The sequence below is a fragment of the Nyctibius grandis genome, chromosome 16 (assembly GCF_013368605.1).
Source record: "Nyctibius grandis isolate bNycGra1 chromosome 16, bNycGra1.pri, whole genome shotgun sequence".
In the NCBI taxonomy this organism is placed as follows: domain Eukaryota; kingdom Metazoa; phylum Chordata; class Aves; order Nyctibiiformes; family Nyctibiidae; genus Nyctibius; species Nyctibius grandis.
In genome coordinates, this window is record NC_090673.1 from 11,380,832 (window position 1) to 11,399,325 (window position 18,494).

The 18,494-nt window shown below is 55.3% G+C and overlaps 2 protein-coding genes across 2 annotated transcripts; both read right to left on the minus strand.

Annotated features, from left to right (window-relative positions):
* Positions 1-327: 327 nt before the first annotated feature.
* Positions 328-6,168, minus strand: SPOUT1 (SPOUT domain containing methyltransferase 1). The gene is made up of 12 exons (XM_068413815.1): positions 6,110-6,168; positions 5,995-6,037; positions 5,708-5,827; positions 4,761-4,920; positions 4,047-4,136; positions 3,673-3,722; positions 3,327-3,457; positions 2,816-2,888; positions 2,349-2,447; positions 1,580-1,682; positions 885-1,032; positions 328-693 (listed from the first exon to the last, which is right to left on the minus strand). The coding sequence occupies exons 1-12, from the start codon at positions 6,149-6,151 to the stop codon at positions 601-603; spliced, it is 1,152 nt and encodes a 383-aa protein (XP_068269916.1). The 5' UTR covers positions 6,152-6,168; the 3' UTR covers positions 328-600.
* A 742-nt stretch (positions 6,169-6,910) lies between these two features.
* KYAT1 (kynurenine aminotransferase 1) lies at positions 6,911-17,811 on the minus strand. Its single transcript, XM_068413814.1, has 14 exons — positions 17,705-17,811; positions 15,623-15,755; positions 13,213-13,271; positions 12,278-12,428; positions 11,888-12,037; positions 11,428-11,514; positions 11,185-11,313; positions 10,741-10,861; positions 9,998-10,074; positions 9,663-9,752; positions 9,097-9,283; positions 8,795-8,871; positions 8,378-8,464; positions 6,911-7,958 (listed from the first exon to the last, which is right to left on the minus strand). Exons 2-14 carry the CDS (start codon positions 15,704-15,706, stop codon positions 7,890-7,892), a joined length of 1,368 nt encoding a protein of 455 aa, XP_068269915.1. The 5' UTR covers positions 15,707-15,755; positions 17,705-17,811; the 3' UTR covers positions 6,911-7,889.
* Positions 17,812-18,494: the final 683 nt, after the last annotated feature.

An 18,494-nucleotide genomic window follows, 5' to 3' on the forward strand; every position in this document is an offset into this window, starting at 1 on the left:
TTTCCTGTTTTGAGCTCACTTTAGGCAGAGCTTAAGGTACCACAGATGGAGCCCAACTGTACTGAGCTGTGCTGACGTGCTTTAGCTCTGAGGCTCAGCTGAAGCTCCAGCCCTTCCTGCTGTTGGGAAGGATGAAGCCCATGAGTTGAAGGGGGGGCTGGGGGAAGTCAGGCTGCGACGGAGCAGCTTCTTGGCATAAGGACTAAGTTTTGATTTCCTTTAAATCTGAAGGCCAGATGGCTCCAGAGGCACTGAGCGTGCAGCATCTCTGGACAGCGAGTGTCCATCCTCTACACCAAGACACTCACACACAGACCTCAAGGCAGCTGAGGTTCCATACAGCTTTATTCCCCACCCCAGACGTCCAAATTGCTGAGACCCAGTCTGCTGCCAGGCTTGTCCCAGCTGCCACGAGGCAGCAGCCAGCCCTTGGCTGGACCACACAGGCAGGAGGGCACAGACTTGCTGCTCCCCACAGCGCCAGACACCTGGTCGAGCAGCGCTGCCAGCTTCAGTCACGCTGTGCCTTGGCCCCGCCAGGCTCTCGGAGCGATTTGCCCAGCTCCCCGCGTTTGCACGGCCTCTTGGCCGAGGGCAAGGTCAGTGGGTGTCCCTCGGGCAGCTGTCGCTGGGTGTCTTCACAGCCTCATGGATGTGGGGTCTCAGCGCAGACAGAGAGATCAGCAGCGCTTCCTGGAACAGACCCGGGCGGCAGTTGGAACCGCTGTGCTTGGAGGAGCACCGGGCAAGCCAGCTGCTCTCTGCTGAGGTGTCACCACGGGGAAGGACACACAGGCCATCTGTGTCACTGCCAGCGGCAGCCATGCAGCGCTGCTCTGTGCACAGGCATCGTACCCCACCGCGCCGTTAGCCACCTGCCCTACCTCTGTCCGGATGGTTCGGCTGCCTTGGCTGGGACAAGTGTTCAGGTAGAAGTCGAACAAGACGCTTGGGTCAGTGACCTCCAGGTTTGGGTCCACGTCAACCCCAGCTTCCAAGCCTTCAAGACCTCCAAACACGACCAGGGCATGCCTAGGGGAGAGCCCAGGGACAGGGTGAGAGGGGAGATGGGCTCTCACCCCTGTGCCAAGGCAGATGCCACAAGCTTTACATAGGAGAGCTGCTCGTGTGCCTTCAGCCTTCAAGTGGATCAAGAACTGGCTTCACACGAACAGTTCTATCTGCAAGCAGCACACTCTTCTGTTCAGATACCTGGGTGTGTGTTCAAGCTCTGTGCCGCTGAAACAGGGAGCTGTGTCCCTCGCTGGCAATGCTTAATGCAGCCCCCAGCCTAACAAAGCCCCATAGCACTTGGCCACTGTCACAGTCCCTGCTGCCAACGCCAGAGAAAACAGGAAAGGAACTGGCCTTGCCCTGGGGTGCTTCCCCCAGCTTCTGCTGTGCAGAGGAATGCACCTTGGTGTAAAAGGGAGCAGCAGAGCACTGGAGGGGGCCTGCAGGTGAGTCTTGCACTTGTATCTAGAAGCATTCCTGCCTGGGGGAACACCAGTGCAGCTCTGCTGCCTACACCAGGCCTCGCTGGGGGCTCTGAGTGGGGCCAAGCAGGTGGGACACAAACCTGAAGGAGGGGAGAGTGGCCTGGTCCACGGAGCTGCCCCGCTCTGAGGTCCCAATAGAGAGATCGTAGCCTTCCTTGAAGGGGCACTCTGAAAAGACAGCACCTGGGAAACAAACCCGATAGGGGGTTATTCACGTGGTGCCCTCGCCCGTGCTGTGTGCCTTCACGACAGGCTGAAACATTCCACAGGCGAGTGGTAGCAGCAGGAATTGCTTTTCAGCGCCACTAGCGCATCGGAACGATTCCTCTTTCTTACACAATTCCCTTGCTGCAGGAGTCTCTGGCACCGTTCTCAACTGCAGCACCTTTTCCTCAAAGCTCAAACAGGTGCCAGGAGCCATTCCTTGACTAATGGCTTATGCTTTCCAATCAGTCAGAAGATGGGAAAAGGATTTTGCAGGGCTCTCGAGCTCAAATGTCACTGCTGGCTTTGATGTGAATGAGTGGGAGGCAGTTATCATGGAAATGGAGATGTACTGGCTGGAGATGGAGAGCACCAACCCTTGTCTCCTACAACATGGACATTCGGTGCAACCGTGAGTGGAAGTACAGGGCAGAGCACTGGTGGGTGACTGGGGTGATGCATGCCCCTAGGTTTGACTGCCACGCGGCTGCTAGCTGCACGTGTAAGCTGCCTTGGAGACAAAAGAGATTTCTAAGAAAGAGCTGTTACTGTGTGCTGCAGGCGTGCAACCAGTAGGCCTGAAATCGGTGTGGGTAGCCCAGGCAGAGACAGGGCAGAGGGTGGAGAATCCCTGCAAATACTCACTGAGGCAGGAGGCAAGGCGGACGCTGTAACCCCAGTACAAGCCCGACACCGTCCGAGGGTGGTGTGAGGACACCACGGTGCCCTTCCGCACTTTAGCTTCTGAAAGGGAAGCAGAGATTAACAACCCCTGTGGTCTCCTAGTGAGAGCTGGGTTTGGCCAGCCACAGACAGCAGTTTCTCCTGGGGCAGGGCATTGACTTGGTGTACAACCAAGAACTGCCCTTTTGAGCGCATTCTGGAAAGTGTGCAAGTGTGTTTGGGCTGTTTATCGTTGGTCAAAGAGCTGACAGTTCTTTCCAGTTAACGAGGGAGGTATGGTAAGGGTGTTACTAAAATTGTGTGTGGAGAGAAGGGAAGGTGCAGAGCTGTTGGGTACCTGCAAGCATTAGTAATCTGAAGGCTGTCATATGGAAGGACCAACTCCTGCAGGACTGAAGTTTACAGGTGCTCAGGGAGCAGTGGATTACCTGGCTTCTGGGGCTCCTCCAGGCGCACAGTGACTCGCAGACCGGGGTTCAGCTGTCTGTCGATCTGCACCTCCTACGGTGACAGTCACCATCAATGTCAAACATTGTGGAAGTACTGGGAAAGGTGGGGAAGGAAGGGAACCCTCTGAGGAAGTGGGGGTCTGTTCTGGCCTGGAGCTGGGATGAGGAGCTCTGCAATCAGGGCCTGTGTGGTGCACGCAGTGCAGAGCAGGCTCAGGGTGGCTGGGGTCAGCAGTCTGAGACTTATTTTGCTGCTCAAAGGTTCAACTCCAGCAGGGATGCAATGACATGCAGGAACGGGCAGGCCTGCCAGCACTCAGGAAGCTACACACACTAGTGAGCCACAAGGGACAAGATAGCACCAGCATTAAACCCCGTGCCAGCCCACTATGGCCTTCAGAAACCCAGCAGTACCCACCCTGCCTGCTTCAAGTCTGCCAGAGAGTCAGGGGAAATTGTTTTGGGATCTGGGGGTTACAGACAGACGTACCTTCCTCATCCCACAGTTAACAAAAGAGCCTCTGCCTGGCTTGGTTGGCCGGTCCAACACGACACCTTCTCGGTACTCTGAATCCTCATCCACCCGCATGTGGTGGGGGCTGTCCAGGGGGTTGAGGAGCCCTAGAACAGCACAGACGAAAGCAACTGCTAAGGAGAGGACACAAAGTGTAGGAACACAGGTGTAAGTACAACTGCTCTGCTGCCCCCTCCCTCTCTGGTCCAGCACAGCACAGCACCTCGCCTGCACTCTGAAGTGCAGAAGTTATTCAATTCTGTGCATCCCATGTAAACACGAGCCAGAGCTCAGGGAGGGACAGAGACAACTGAATCATTACCTGCAAACTGCAGATCCTCATGTTTTGGAAAAAAGGATTTCCTCAAGTACCTGTTATCAGAGAAGGCTGAAATGTGAAACCAGTTGTTTCTATGGAATCCAAGCCTCAGTTCCAGCCCTGTACTGACTCAAAGGCTCCCAAAAGAGCTCCTCCAAGTCCCTAATCTACCTCTAATGTAGCATGCAGGTTGTATCCTGCATTCACTGCTGTTCTTTCAATTAAACTCCTGAACCAGACATGAAACAATCAGACCCTGCATAATCGTGCAACATAAACGGAGTTTGGCTCCTGCTCCGACAGCCTCTAGCATGACATACCCATGGTAGTCAGTTCTGATGCAAATCTGATGCACAGTCTGACCACGGTGGACTTACTGAGGGCACTCCAAGTATTGCAGGATCCGAGCCAGCTGCACACAAGCCTTGCCTCTCCTCCCAATTCCTTTAAAGTCCCCCTCCACAGTCCTGAAAGAGAAAGAAAACAGGTTGTGAACTCAGCATGAGACTGCACAGCCCCAAATGGTCAAGTCTCCAGAAGACCAAGCCTTGCTCCTTAACCTGACACAGCAGCATGCCCTTCCTCCACCCCCAAGAAATAAATGGGCCACCTTGTAAAAGGGCTACTCCAGAGATGAGAGATGTAACAAGTCATATTTGGAACTCTCCGTAAGCCAAATACCTTTTTCAGTTTTGGTTTTTTTTTTCATCTTTGTGTGTCTGTGCATTGAGAGATTGCATGGCTTGGCCAGTTAACTCAGATGCAGGTCCAGGTGAAAAGCTGAAGGAACAGGAATTCATCTTCCATAAGGATATAGACATGTCCTGTCCCTCCACAGCTTAAGAGTATAGAAGGACTTGACCTCCTGCTGCTTTGTCATCCCCATGCTGGGATAAATGATCCTAGCTGCCAGGGCAATTAAGTCAACATCTTTGCCAGTGGCACAGAGGTCCCTGTAATCCTGGCATTTGAGAGAGGTTCAAGCATTTGCTTGAGAACACACAGTTCTCTCCTGGTCTCAGCTTAATAAAAGATTGAAGAAACAGAAAGCAGAGAGGAAATGCTTCGTGCAGAAGACGGCTCCTCCTTACTTTACATCTTCTCCATGCTCATCAAACACTATGATCTCATCCACACAGAAGATGGCACAGGCCCGAGCAATCTGTCCGGCAAGGTACGTCCGCAGCTCCAGCGACTGGGCATTGTTCAAGATGGAGCCTGGCAGGGCCACGCTCAGCGTGTAGTGACGCCCTGGGGAAGGGAGTGTGATCAGAAGAGAGCCACAGCGTGACAGCCACAGGTACAGCATTTTATGTACTACTTCAGCTGCAGTTGTGGTGGGGGAAAAAAGCAACCTCTATTTCTTAGATTTTAACCACAGGTTTTCTCTTAATAAAGGTCTCCAGAGTCCAGAGGAGGCCATGAAGATGCTCAGCGGGCTGGAGCCCCTCTGCTATGGAGACAGGCTGAGAGAGCTGGGGCTGTTCAGCCTGGAGAAGAGAAGGCTCCGGGGAGACCTTCTAGCACCTTCCAGTACCTGAATGGGCTACAGGAAAGCTGGAGAGGGCATTTTAGAAGGGCACGGAGTGACAGGATGAGGGGGAATGGTTTTAAACTGAAAGAGGGGAGATTTACATGAGATATTAGGAAGAAATTCTTTCCTGTTGAGGGTGGTGAGACCCTGGCCCAGGTTGCCCAGAGAAGCTGTGGCTGCCCCCTCCCTGGCAGTGTTCAAGGCCAGGTTGGATGGGGCTTGGAGCAACCTGGTCTGGTGGAAGGTGTCCCTGCCCGTGGCAGGGGGTTGGAACTGGATGGTCTTTAAGGTCCCTTCCAACCCAAACCAGTCTGTGATTGTGTGGTCTCTCGTGCCGCGCTTGCTGCATCGTGTTCGTGCCTGTTTGTGTGTGTTGATCTATATCAGATCTGTGAAGCTGAGCATCACCCTTCCTATCGGTATGTAAAACTAACTGATTTTTAACGACCAAGTTCTCCCAGCTCTATCAACCCAGCCCTCCCCATCGGGTCACAGCGGCATCACCTCTGTCTTCCTTCTGCTCCTCCTGCTTCTCGGCTTCTTTCTCCGCCAGCTCCCGCAGCCGCTGTTTTTCCAGTTTCTTCAGTAGCTTCATTTCCTTCCATTTTTTCTTCTCTGCTTTCCCTGGGACAGAGAACAGCATCCCCGCGCTGAGCAGGGCGGCTTGGGGGGGCACGGCACCAGGGCCGGGGCACGGAGCGCTCGGGGCCGGCTCCTCGCGGTTCGCGGGCCCCGCCGCTGCGCCCCGGTTTCCCCGCCCGCCCCCAGCCCCCGGGGGGGCCCGGCCTTACTCTCCTGCTTCCAGCGCCGCCAGTTCACCGTCCTGTCCGGAACCTGCGGGAGACACCGACCGTCACTGCCGGGATCCCCTCAGGGGCCGCCCCCCGCGCCCCCCGCGCCCCCCACCTGCGCGCCTCTGGGCCGCTTCGCCGCGCCGCCGTCCGCCATCTTCCGCCCACGGCCACGCCCCCCTCTCCGCAGCGGTGATTGGTCGGAGGGCGCCTGTGCCCGCCCACGGAGTCACGTGAGCCAATGGCTAGGCAAGGGGGCGGGGGCAGTGTTTAAGTCGTCTGGGCGGGAGGGGAAGCTAAGCAGGCGCTACCTCGTTCTGCGGAGGAATGGGTGACCTGGCGGGACGGCGCGGGTGTCGCTCAGCCGCTCTGGGGCGGCCCCGGGGCGGGTGAGATGCGGCCGCCCGCGGCTGGGTGGCTTTGCACGAGTGTTGGAGGATGGGGAGGTGCACCCTGCCCCTTGCAGGGTGTGTCGTGGCCTGGAGGAGCAGCCTACACGCGTGGGGATGTTGCGATTAATCTTTACATTAACAGTCTCATCTCACGGTTATTTATCTGTGTTGGTGATTGCAGCTCTCCCGGCGCTTGGCACGCGTGTGGGTGCAAAGGGGCCCCCAGCAGCCCCCTCGCCCACCCAGGCGGTGCAGGCAGGTGAGACGGGACGTGTCTCCTGTGGGCAAAGGCAGGAGGTGGGTGTTTGCCTCCCTCCCGCGGGTCGGTGCAGCCCTGGCTCCAAGGGGATCGGTGCCGCCGGCTGCAGCCCCACACGGAAAACCTGCGGAGCTGCTGCCCACCGGCCTGGGTGGGACGAGCGGCCACCACCGCAGAACGCAGCACAGATGTTGCACAGGTGATGGCAGCTCTCCAGGAGAGCTGCGCCAGCCTTATAGTCATTACAGAGCCATTTACTCTTCAATAATTGCAGTAATTAATCTTTAATAATCTAAGCACCACAAATACTTATTGCACAGTCTGTTGCACATAACTCCTGCGTGGTTGATGATGCTGGTTTACATCCTTATCCAGGTCAAAATTGAGAATGACGCAAGAATTACCTTTCAAAATGCTTCTCGCATTGCCCGGTGGGTGCGAGGCTGCAGGGGCCGCCAGCAGCGGAGGCCGCTGTGCCCTTCTTCCCTGGCCACTGCGTGCACTTGTCAAAGGCCTGAAAGTTTTGCTCGGCAGCCTGGGCAATGCTGCCAAGCCCTGACAAAGTGCCAGGGGTGGTTTGGGGGCTGCACAGGGAAGGTTTGGCAATAGCCGGGCTATTTATGAAAGCCTGTTTTCTGGGGGGACCCAGTTGCCAGTTCTGCAGCCATCTCCCCAGAGGTGCACAGAAAAAAACAATGGGAAAACTATTAATTATGGGAAACAACATTTCACTGGGTTTATAATTTTCAGGATCATAGGAGTCAACCTACTGATGGGAACAGTCCCGTGGGAACGTGGGTGCTGGTGGAAATGCTGTCCTGTGCCCTGGGGTACCTGAGTGGGAGTGTGGAGCAAGACAAGCCCCAGTGACCCGCCAGCATAGCCTTGAAGGTAGGTCCTGAAACACCTTTTCAGAATTTGGTGGTGGAAAAGACCCCAGAAGCCATCCTTACCTTGTGTCTTGTTGGACGCATCCCAGAACTGATTGGCAAAGTCTTTAAACATAAGAAGAAACGTTGAATACTGGCAGCGCAGGCTGTTCTTGCAAGGAACAGCACAAATCATTTCACAGTGACAGAAAGTGTCCCCTAGACCCTGGCCCTGGCAAACCTGTTACCCATTTGTCTGACAGAAAATGCAGTTGAAAGCACAAAAATAAGGACGTATCAGTTTGTAGCCAAGCGGAGGAAGAGCAGTCATGGTGGGTAAGGACCAAGGAGAGCTTGGTTTTCTCTCCAGCGTGCTCAGGGACTGGTTTTCTCCCGTTTCCATTTTTGCAGTATGTCATTTGCTGCCTTCAGGGTGGCTTCCTCCTGAAGAAATACCGCAGGTTCGGTCAGTGGCTTCCAGCCAAATCCCCTTCCCCCTCACTGCAGTCATCGTTTACATAAAAATCCCATTCTCGTTCTGGAACGCCGCGTGTTCAGCGTGACACAGGCACAGCATCTCTGGGGCAGGCAGTAGCCACTGGGCAGTTAAACGTGCACCCAGACAACTCCCTGCCTTGACCAAGAAATGTGGGATGCTGATGGGGCAAAGCTTAGGATGGCACCAGCACAACTCCTGTCCCTGGCTCAGCTCCTGTGTCTGCAGGAGAGGGTTGGACCCACCTGCGATGCCATGCTCAGGCTCTAACGCCCAAGGCGCTCTGCATTTTTTCTTGGTGTTCATCTCATTAAATGAGATCTTTTAACCCCAACCTCCCCTCCCTTCGTGCTGCCACGTGTCTCACCTTTGCGAAGCAGAACCGGATGAAATGGTCGTAGTTGTTCTTGTGGGACCCGCAGTAGAAAGCGGAGAGCGGGATGGCAGCAAGTCCCTGGGAAAGGGAAACACGTGGAGCTGAGGTTACTCCTCTCGGGCTGGCGGGCAGCCTGCCGTGCCCCGGCACGGGCGAAGCCGTCTGCCTGTTGCTCACAAGTCTCTCAGATGGACTCGTAGTTGCCCTTGATGCTCTGTCTGCTCACTCTGCTTGAGCTCAGGCCACTGGGGGTGATGCCAGCAGCTGACAGACCCCCCGGGCACCCCCCGGCCATGAGCTGCCGGACCCGGCAGTGGTGGTGTGCTGCTGGCTCCCGTGAGCGCAGCCTGCAGAGAGGGCACAAACCCACCCGGGGCAAGCACGGCAGAAAGGGCCAGATGCATTTACCTTGTTCTTGACCATCCACTTTGCAAATCTGGAGTCGTAGGGCTCATCGGAGTTGGGGACATCAGGGACGTCAGATTCTGCAGGAGAAGCACAGCAGCACGGAGGTGGGGGCTGCTGCCGCGTGCCTCAGCCAAGCCCCAAACCCACGGCCTCTGGTGGGAGCTTGGGTGGGGAATGCACTATTGTCCATCCCTGCTTTGGTGGTGGTTTACGGAGGTTCCTGTCCCTGTTAGTGGTACCACTCTGAGCTGCCCCTGCCACGCTCAGCCCTGCCTGAGCAAAACCGCAGCTGCGCGACTCACTGAACTGGGAGATGTCTGCCACCAGGAAGTAGGTGCCCTCGGGGACGATGGGTTTCATCCCCACAGCATCCAGGCTCCGGACCAGCCAGTCTCTCTTCTGCTGCAGCTCCTTGGGCAGTTGGACGAAGTAGCTTTCTGGTTTCCCGTAGAGCTCAAGCTCCCTCTGGAAACCCTGAGCCACGGCCTCCTGTGAGGAGAGAGAAACCCGGTGGGGAGATGGTCAAGGCTTGCCTGAGAACCTGAGTCTTTGCTCTGATGCAGTTCACAGGTGAGGAGGGAGCAGGGGGTCATTTCTCATTGCACCAAGCCAAGGTCTCTGCCTCCAGCCCCTCCAAATGGCCCCTTGGAGCTGTCAATGCAAAATAAGGAATATGTCCCAGGCAGGCTGGACTCTCCCCTTCCTCCCAGGTGTGGTGAGACTGCAGGGAGAGGGGAAGGAGCCTCTGCAGGGCACCACGCATCACCCTGTCTGTGCCTTTCTGGTCAGCCGTGGGCAGAAGGACCCTCTCTCACCCCTGCTTCAGGGGTGTGGGAATTGCAGGGGCAGTCGCAGGGAGCCACCTTACCTGGGCAACTGTGGCACAGTGGTACACTGAGTTTTGGTGCACGGTACGGAGGTGCTGCAGCAGCCGGTCGGGTCCCACGGTCCAGCCCACCTGTGGCCAGGAGAGGAGGAGGAAGTTGGTAAGTCTCTGGGTACCTGCTCGGGCTCCCCTTTGTTTGCCTGTGCTGGCTTCTTTGTACGTTCCAGACAGGGCTCTCATAAAGCAGCTTTGGTATTCCCAGACCTGACTGAAAGCTGAGTGTGTGGCAGCGGTGTCCCCAGTGCCGTGCTATGGCAATGGGACCCACACCCAGGAGCAAAGGTATGGGGATGGGGTGACAACGAGGTGGAATTCACCTTCCATCCAGTGGCACTGAAGGTTTTCCCAGCACTCCCGATGATCACCGTGCGGTCCCACATCCCTTGCAAACTGGCTGGTGACAAAATGAAGGAGAAATAATGATGGCAGAGCTCAGCGTGCTCGCTTCTGGGCTGCCTTAATGACATGGTGGCAGTTCTTTGCCTACCATAACTCATGGTAGCCTCTTGTGTTCACACCAAATCTTTAACCTGGATGAGCCTCAAAGCACATCCCAAGCAGGCAGCCGGGTTTCTCAAGAGCATCTCTTTGTAATTAAGTGTTTTCACATGCATGTACCCAGCCCAGGGGTTCCCAGAGGTGCCAAGCACCTTCACCCTGCAACAAGGTGATTGCATGTTACTGCAAGAGAAAGTACAGACCTCTGAACTCCTGTTGAAATGGATGTCCCAAAGCTAGAGCCACCCAGAAAACTGTGGTTTTACAAAGTATGGGAAAAAATTCTGTTTCACTGGAGCCAAAGGGCTCTTTGCTCTGGATCTCACGCTGTGAAGCCAGCTCTCTGGCTGGCTCTGGAAGTCAGAGCTGCAGTTTAAGTCCTGATTTTGGAGGCTGAGACTGAAATGCAGCAAAATACATGGATACATGGGGATACATGCGTGGTAGAGCTGTGCATGCAAGCAGCCCGTGTAATTGCCAGGGGACCCCAGCTAAATCACCAGTTCCTTCCCTGAAGATGCTGTACCCAGACACCCAGGCTCAGCCAAGCCCTTCTCCGTACCGATGCGGACGTGCTCCTTCCCGTCATAGACCAGCCACTCGTACACTTCGTCGCTGATGCACAGGACGTCATGCTTCACACACAGGTCTGCCATGAGCTCCAGCTCCCCTCGGTTGAATACCTGCGGCAGGCAGGGAGCGGAGCAGAGATGCAGCAAGAGCATTTCTGGGCCCCTGCCTTTCTGTGCACCCTGCCTGCACCATCTCCCAAGCCAGGGTGGGCGGGAGCTGGCTGCGATGGTCTCACAGGGCAAAGCCACTGCTGGCACAGGAGACCAGGCTTAAAAACAGCAGAAGAGTGTGTGCAGTGTGTGACACTCCCACAGCACCCGTTTCCCTTGTGTGCAAGGACGGTCGGGTCACTGCTACGCTGCTGGTGTGGCTGGGTGAGCTGTAGCACCCCAACTGCCTTCAGGGTCAGCCACAGCAAGGCCAGAGGCGTTACCTTGCCCAGAGGGTTGTTGGGCGAGTTCAGGACGATGGCTTTTGTCCGTTTGCTGAATTTAGAAGCCAGTTCAGCCGGGTCCAGCTGCCAGTCTGCACTGGACATCAATTTTCCATCTTTTGGAGCTTTCTAGAGAGAACAGAGGAGAATCTTGGCTTGTTTTGGTATCGCTGCACTTTGCTTACCACTCCCCTCTTCACTAGGACTCTTCCCTCCTTGGTGGCTTTGCTCCAACCCACTCACCGGTCTCAGCGGGACAAACACGGGTGTCCCACCAGCCATTTTCACCATCGGCTCATAGCAATCAAAGCAGGGCTCAATGATTATCACCTGGAAGAAAGGGACATGTCAGCACCCTCCTGGTCCTGCTGAGATGTTCCCTGATGGGTGCAGAGGGCAATGGGAGGGACAGGAAATGTTAATCCCTGAATTATTGTGATGGAGAACCTGCATTGCTGGTGGACAGTGTCAGGGAAGAATAACATCACTCAGGGCAAAAGGGTTATTTTGGCTTATGCAGAAATGAGACAATGCCCTGCAGCAGAGAGTTTTCTTCCGTTGGAAGCTCAAATATTGGAGAATGGGGATAAAACCCTTTCTGCTTTGCAAAAGGACTACGTAAACCTACTCCTGGCTTCCCACAGCCAGGAAGGGCTCTCCTGGGGGAAGGCTGCCTGTGCAACAAGCCCAAATCTTGGGTTACCTCATCGCCTTCATCAACGAAAGCCTGGAAGCAGCAGAAAAGGGCCTGGTACGCGCCCACAGTCACCATCACATTGGTCGTAGGATCCAGGTCTCGTCCAAGCAGCTTCCCAAAAAACTGGGCTAGGATCTTCACCAGAGGTGGGTGGCCCTGTGGGGTGAGAGGAGGGGTTGGAATTGGGTTGCAGAAGCCTCCTAAAGCATGGATGAGCCCTTGGAAAGGGGCCTGGTAAAGCAGGGTGTTACAGCCCTGGGTGGGGGGAGGCTGGGCTGAGGCTGGATGCGTGTTTTGCCTCATGTGGTTTGCCCTGTTTATGCTTGGTGAGCCCTGAAGTGTCTGAGGCTAACGGGAGTGGGGGGTATTGCCGAGAAGGGGGGTCAGTCCACGCACGAAGGCACGGGTGTACTGGTGCAGCATGTGGTTCTCCCCGCTGAGGGCTCTCATGAACGCCTCCTTCAGAAAGTCCGGTGGGGGGAAGTCGGGGAAGCCCTGGCCCAGGTTCACTGTGGAGTAGGTGGCAGCCAATTTTACAAACTCCACCCTGGAGAGAAGAAAGGGAGAGAAAGGCAAGCATTTACAGAGGGTCCGGGCAGTGTGCTGGCCCTGGCTCCGCTCGCCAGCATCCCTTTGGAAGGGAGCGAGGTTGGTGTCCCTCCTGCGGAGCCATCCTGCTGCTCACAGGTGGACGGAACCAAGCACAGGTCATTTCAGACCCATTTCAATTAAAACAAGGATGAGCCACGATTGCCCTGGGGAGTGGTTTTAATTTGTTCAGCACTTGTCTCACCCAAGAGCTGGCTCATCAGCAGTTTGTAGCTTGAAACCAGGCAGAGCAGGGCTTTGGGGAAAGCCCATTTAGATATCTTCCTCAAGCATGCAGTTTTCCCAGTGCCACACTGTGCCTGGGAACGGCATTTGCAGCATCCCTTCGCCTGCCTCTGCTTGCAGTGCCCTGGGGTGGGCTTGAAGCAGGCGCCAGGCTGCCGCTGGTGAGCTGCAACCGCTTGGCTCAGCTTTGGGTGCTGCTCGGATCCTTCGGGCGGATGGCTCGGATGGGGCGCAACGCACTATGAGGTGCTGCCGCCTGCCTTCCGCAGGACGGTGCGGGACACCTGATAGGGCATAAACTGTGAGCAGCGGTACAGAACTGAGCCAGGGTAAAGGCTCCCAGGACAAACTTGCCCTGATGCACTTCCTAGAGAAACGCAAAGCAGCCAAGGGAGAACGCTGCTCTGTGCTGGGCGGCTGCAGTGGTTTCTGTCTGGTCTTAGGCTGCCTAAACCCACATCTACCACCAGGGTAAACCAGATATTCTCTTTACTCACCAGATATTCTTATCTATTCCCTCCAGCCTCTGAGCTTGCACTGGCCTTGACATTTTTGCCTGCAAAGAGAGAGAAAGAAAGGGAGTTTGAAGCTTTTACTAATGGCAATGGGGCCACGCGTGAAGGGGACGTGGCCTCCCCGGGTATGTTTTTCCCAGCAGAAGGTGTGCCCTTTAGTATTGCTTCATGGGTTGTTGCTGACCGACCTTAGAGCAGTAACGCTGTTGCAGCTGTTTCTGGAAAAAGCTTCACACGCTTTTTATGAAAGATCAAACAGACGAGAGCTGGCGGAGAAGGGTGTTTCATTTACAAGTTTCAACAAGAACTGAGAAAACAGATGAACAAAAGGAGCGTGTGTACGCTCACTGGGCAGCTGGCAATGCCTTAAACCTCATGTTCAGTTAGAATAAATCATGGGGTCACATGTGCTCAGCCAAGCTGTAACAGCCAGGCCAATGACCCCAAATCTCAGGCTTTTGCCTTCTGTAGCCTCTCTTGTCCTCCATCGGAAGGACCTCCTTGCTCTCTCCAGGCCACAAAATATCCCCTTCTCCTGGAAGAAAGACCTTTTTCATTCCACACTGCACTAAGGAGTAGCAGAAGTATTTACTCCTTTGTCCTGCTGGAGCCCTTGGTGAAGGGAGTTGCTCTAGATCCTGAACAAAGCGCTGGTTTCTGCGCCTAAAGTTCATGGCAAAACCAGGCAGTAACTGGGCACCGGCAAGAGGAGAGCACAGCACACAGGTCAGGCTGATGTACGGAGACACCGAGGTCCCCTTCGCCCGGCTGATGTCTAATTTCCACGTGCATCATGGCTGGGGGGGTGGGAAGGACAGCAGGAAACATTCAGAGCAAAATCCTCCTTCCAGTCGGATAAGCACAGTGGGAGAAAGGCAGATGATGGGGAATTTATCACAAGGATGATGAAAAGCAGCAGAGGCAGAATTTAATAACTCAACAGTGCTGGGAAAAGGTAACCAAAACGCGAAGGGACTGGAAACCAGAGACAAACGGTGCTCAGTGAACCAAGAAAAGCCAGCGTGGGGACGCGAGGAGGGCGTCTCGGAAGCAATGAGCCAAGAAACGATCGTCACCACAGCAAATAAAATACATTTGAACAGGGACGAGGAGGGCATGTGAAAGCAGCTGAGATGTGAGGGGACAGGGTCTGTGCTCTGCCGTGCCGGGCTGGTGGGGGAGATCCCAGCTCAGCCCCTCTCCCCAGGCTCGGCTGCAGCGGTAATTCCCCCCTTACCTGCTCACCTCTGCCGTTCCCAGAGGGCTGCACCAGAATTTGGAAAGTGCCCCACCGGTATTTTGTGTTGAGGTCTTTGGATTTTTATACAGCTTCAGCCCTCACTAGGGATCTTTGCAAATAGCTTCCTGAGGAGCCTTGTGTTTCAGAGGGCACCGGGTGGACTCTGCTCTCCTGTGGTGCCGGGCAGGTAGCCAAGGGCGAGCAGAAGTCGCTGCCTCCCTGGGTCTAGGGGAGCCCCACTCCTCTCCCCCAGCCCCCCCGCTTTGCTCTTTCTGCACAAGCTTGTGGATATTATGGTCAGCAAGACCCGGTGCCTGAGCTGATTTTGGTGGGAGTAGAAGGATTTGTGGCTTGGGAAGGAAAAGATAGCTGGAGGTGAAATATTAACAGCTGTTCTCTTGTGGTGGGGCTGCTGCTGGCCACAGTTCAGAGAATTTAACAGCAGCAAGTGTGGTGGGGGTCAGTGGGAAGAAGGTGCTTTAAGCCTAGAAATCCCCAGTTCTGAGGAAAGGCCTTGTCCACTCCAGCCCTTTCAGAAAGGGAAATGACAAATACTTTCTTCTTTTGACAGCCCCGCCGTCCCATCCCCAGCCTGCGTGATGCTGCCATGAGCGGCTGGAGAGCAACGCAGGCTTGGGGCCACACAGCCCCACATCTGTTTCAGCCTGTTCTGCTCCACAAACAGCACGATGCGTTTCTCCAGTTGCCATTTGCCTGGCAGCCAGACAGGATAGCTGAGTGCAAATTGTAGGAGACTTAGTAGCCACAGCCTTCCACCACTGCCTCCCTGCCACATGCGATTTCCCTGCTCTGCATGTTTGTGTCTCTCAGAGGGATGCTGATATTTCCCAAGTACTTTGCAACCCACGAGGCTTTAGTACAAGAGACCATCAGATGAGGCAACCCCACAATGAGCTTTCTTCTGTATAAAGAATATTCTCTTGCTTAGGAGATGTTCCCTTTAAACAGGCTACCTGGGAATAAGTGGGTACAGAGGAGATTACACCAGAGTGGCTTTTCCTGACGTGCCATATCTGCCATCGCTGCCAAGGCTAGTTCCTGGGCAGTGAGCTCCCCCGGGCTCCACACCGCTGCAGCCTGAGCCAGGGACCAGGCTGCCGGCCAGAAACAGTCACGCTGGGCAATCAATACCTTGCCAGAGCACGAGCTATATCCAGCGCTGCTCTTCCTCTCCAGCAAGAAGTGACGCAGAGATGGTCCCGCTCTCCTGAACATGCCACGGCTCCTGCTGTCTCAATCCTGCAGGCACGGACCTGCATTTGCCCTGGACACAAAGCAGAGGGGTGAGATAATCGCTCCACGGCTGCGGGGGCAAAGCAAACACTCCGTGTACCTGGGGATGCAGTGCACGTCCAGACCCAAAGCTGTGCTTATTCTGCCACAGAAAGGAAAAGGGGGAACAAGCCGCTTTGTGTGTTTTTGCTGCAATGTCAAACAGCGCTGGGACTGTACTTTGTGCCCATGACACACACAAAGTCAGGATCACAGGGGCAGCCATGGCTTCTGCCTCCTCTCTCCCCAGTTCCAGGCTCCCCCCCTTTCCTCTGCACTGGGGGGAGCGGTGCAGACACCAGTGAGAGGGCATCCTCTGGGAATTCGGTATTGAACACCAGCTTCCCACCGAGTTTCATCAGTCCCAGGTATCTCCTGCCTCTGCCCTTCCTCCCTGCAGCACCTCCTCGGTCCCTGCTGATGGGCTGTGCCTCGGCAGGGCTGCCGGGACACCCTGCCTCCTGGGGCTGGCACGTGAAATGGGCGGCCTTAGGGATGGACGCTGGGCAAATCTGCTCCACACAAACCCACCCCTTCCTCTTCCTTCGTGTTCTTAAGTTTACAAAAAAATATCAAAGCGAGAGCACTGCTATTTTTGAGAATCTCTGGCCTCTCAGCTGCTGCAGCTCCAGGCTGCTCAGTCACAAGTTTTGTTCTGATTAACAAGCTGTCAGCTTCCATCTCCAAAGTGATTTTGGTGTTTACGTTTCCTTCAAGGCTCCAAACAAATTAATTTCTGTGCCTGATGCAGCCTGTTCCTTCATCTCAGGTTCCCTCAAGTATTCTACAGCATTGCTTAAACATGTGGTATTTAAGCTAAAATAAGTTAATGTTTTATTAGGTACTTGAGATAAAAGCGGTGAGTCTGGAGGATGCATGCACTTTTCTTTTGACCAGTCGTGGATTAATTTACCCAGCTGCCAAAAAATAAATTAAAACAGGTTTGAACCTGGCCAGCCCACAGGTAAGTTCTCCGTACTGCTCGGTGCACCTCCCATCCTTACATGCAGGATGTGAGTCCCCTCTCTTGGCATTTTGTGTTATTTCTAGCACAAGTGCAAAGCAGCTGCCAGCTGAGACCAGTGGGATTTTACATCTCTTTGCCCAGGTTGGAAAAAACAGCACAATTTATGGAAAAACAGGAAACCACAGCGTAATATTGCTCAGGACTGCGAATTACGCACCTTGTCCCTGTGCACGGGATGGCTGCGTGTTGGGGATGGGTGCTGAGATGTGGGGGGACGCCAAGCAAATGAGTACTGAAATGAGGGGGCGAACTCTGCAGGTGACAAAATTGAAGCGTGGCAGTAAAAAGGGCTTCACTGGGTTGCAGAAAACTACAGGGCTGGTGTAAGGGCTGTACACAAGGCTCCTGCAAAGAGCTAGAGGCAGCATCGGGGTGAGGGTGCTGCTCGCAGTGGGGCTAGGGCAGAGGGCTCTGCCTCACCTCCCCAGCCCTGGACAACGTTTTGGAGCAGGGTCAGCCACCGGAGAGGCAAAAAGCCTGGGAAAGGCTCCGGGAGCCACTCACCTGGTTGGGCATTTCAGGCTGTGCCGTACGGACGCTCCCTGCAAGGGAGCCGGGCCCCTCTCGCCCGGGCGGGGTGCGCGGTTCGGAGCACGCTGAGGATTTCGGAGGTGACGGCTGAAAGGTCACCGCGGGGACCGGTCACTCACCACCTCCTGCCCTCCAGCCCGCGGGCACCAGCCGTCTCCTCCGTCCCGGTGCCCCCCAAGCACCTCCATGGTGCTGGCGAGCCTGGCTGCTCGCAGGGGCACCCAAAAGGCTTTGGGGACAAGGGTCCCCCTGAACCCGTCACACCGTGGGGGGCAAAGCCACAGCGGGAGCAGGGGCGAATGCGGCACCAACAGCCGGCAAGCACACACGCGTAGGCGCAAGGCAGCTCCCAGGAGCGATGGTGGGGGGTAAAACTGACTTACATCAAGCTGGGCCGCGCTGCCTTACACTCCGAAAGCCCGGCACAGCCGCCCAGGCTGCCTTCGCACACATGCCGCCCTCCTCCCTGCCTCTGAAATGCTTCATCTGCAGCTGGGACTTCCTGGGAGGAGTCGGAGACGCTGCAGGAAGGCAGGAGTCGAGCTACAACACTCTGGTGGGGAACATGGTACCGGGGAAAAGGAGAACAGGGGTCGCTCTCTAAAGCACCGGGGTGAGGGAGGAGAGGGCTTTGGGGAGCAGGTCCCTTCCTCCCGGAGGCTTGGAGCCAGAGCTGCCAGAGGATTTTGGCTGCCTGGAAAAATATCTCGGCGTATTGTTCAGATGGAGGCTCATACCGGCATAATTATAGCAGGATAATTTTTGTGGTATGGCTATAATTACTTTGGCATGGCGATGGCAGGGGATTTCCCTTTGAGTGAAGCCTTCAGTCATTTTGAAAAATGAATTTTTAAGTCAGTGAGACACTCTCAAAGATTCCACCCTGCAGGCTTAATACTATTCGAGAAGAGAATGGATCACAGGTACAGAAGGTGAAGGCATCAGGTTCATCAGAGGATAATGACCAACTGTCTGTGATACAACCTAAAGCAGGATCCTGCAGCACCATCCGATCCCTGGGCTGTGGATGGGCAGGGAGACACGCAGCAGCCTCAGAGGGGGATTTCAGTGCATGGAGGCAGGAGCTGAACTCTCCATCAGTCGTCTGAGAGGTGACGGTCGCTGCAGCGGGGTGCAGAGAGCAAACTGTCCTTTCTCAGCTTCCCTCTTCCT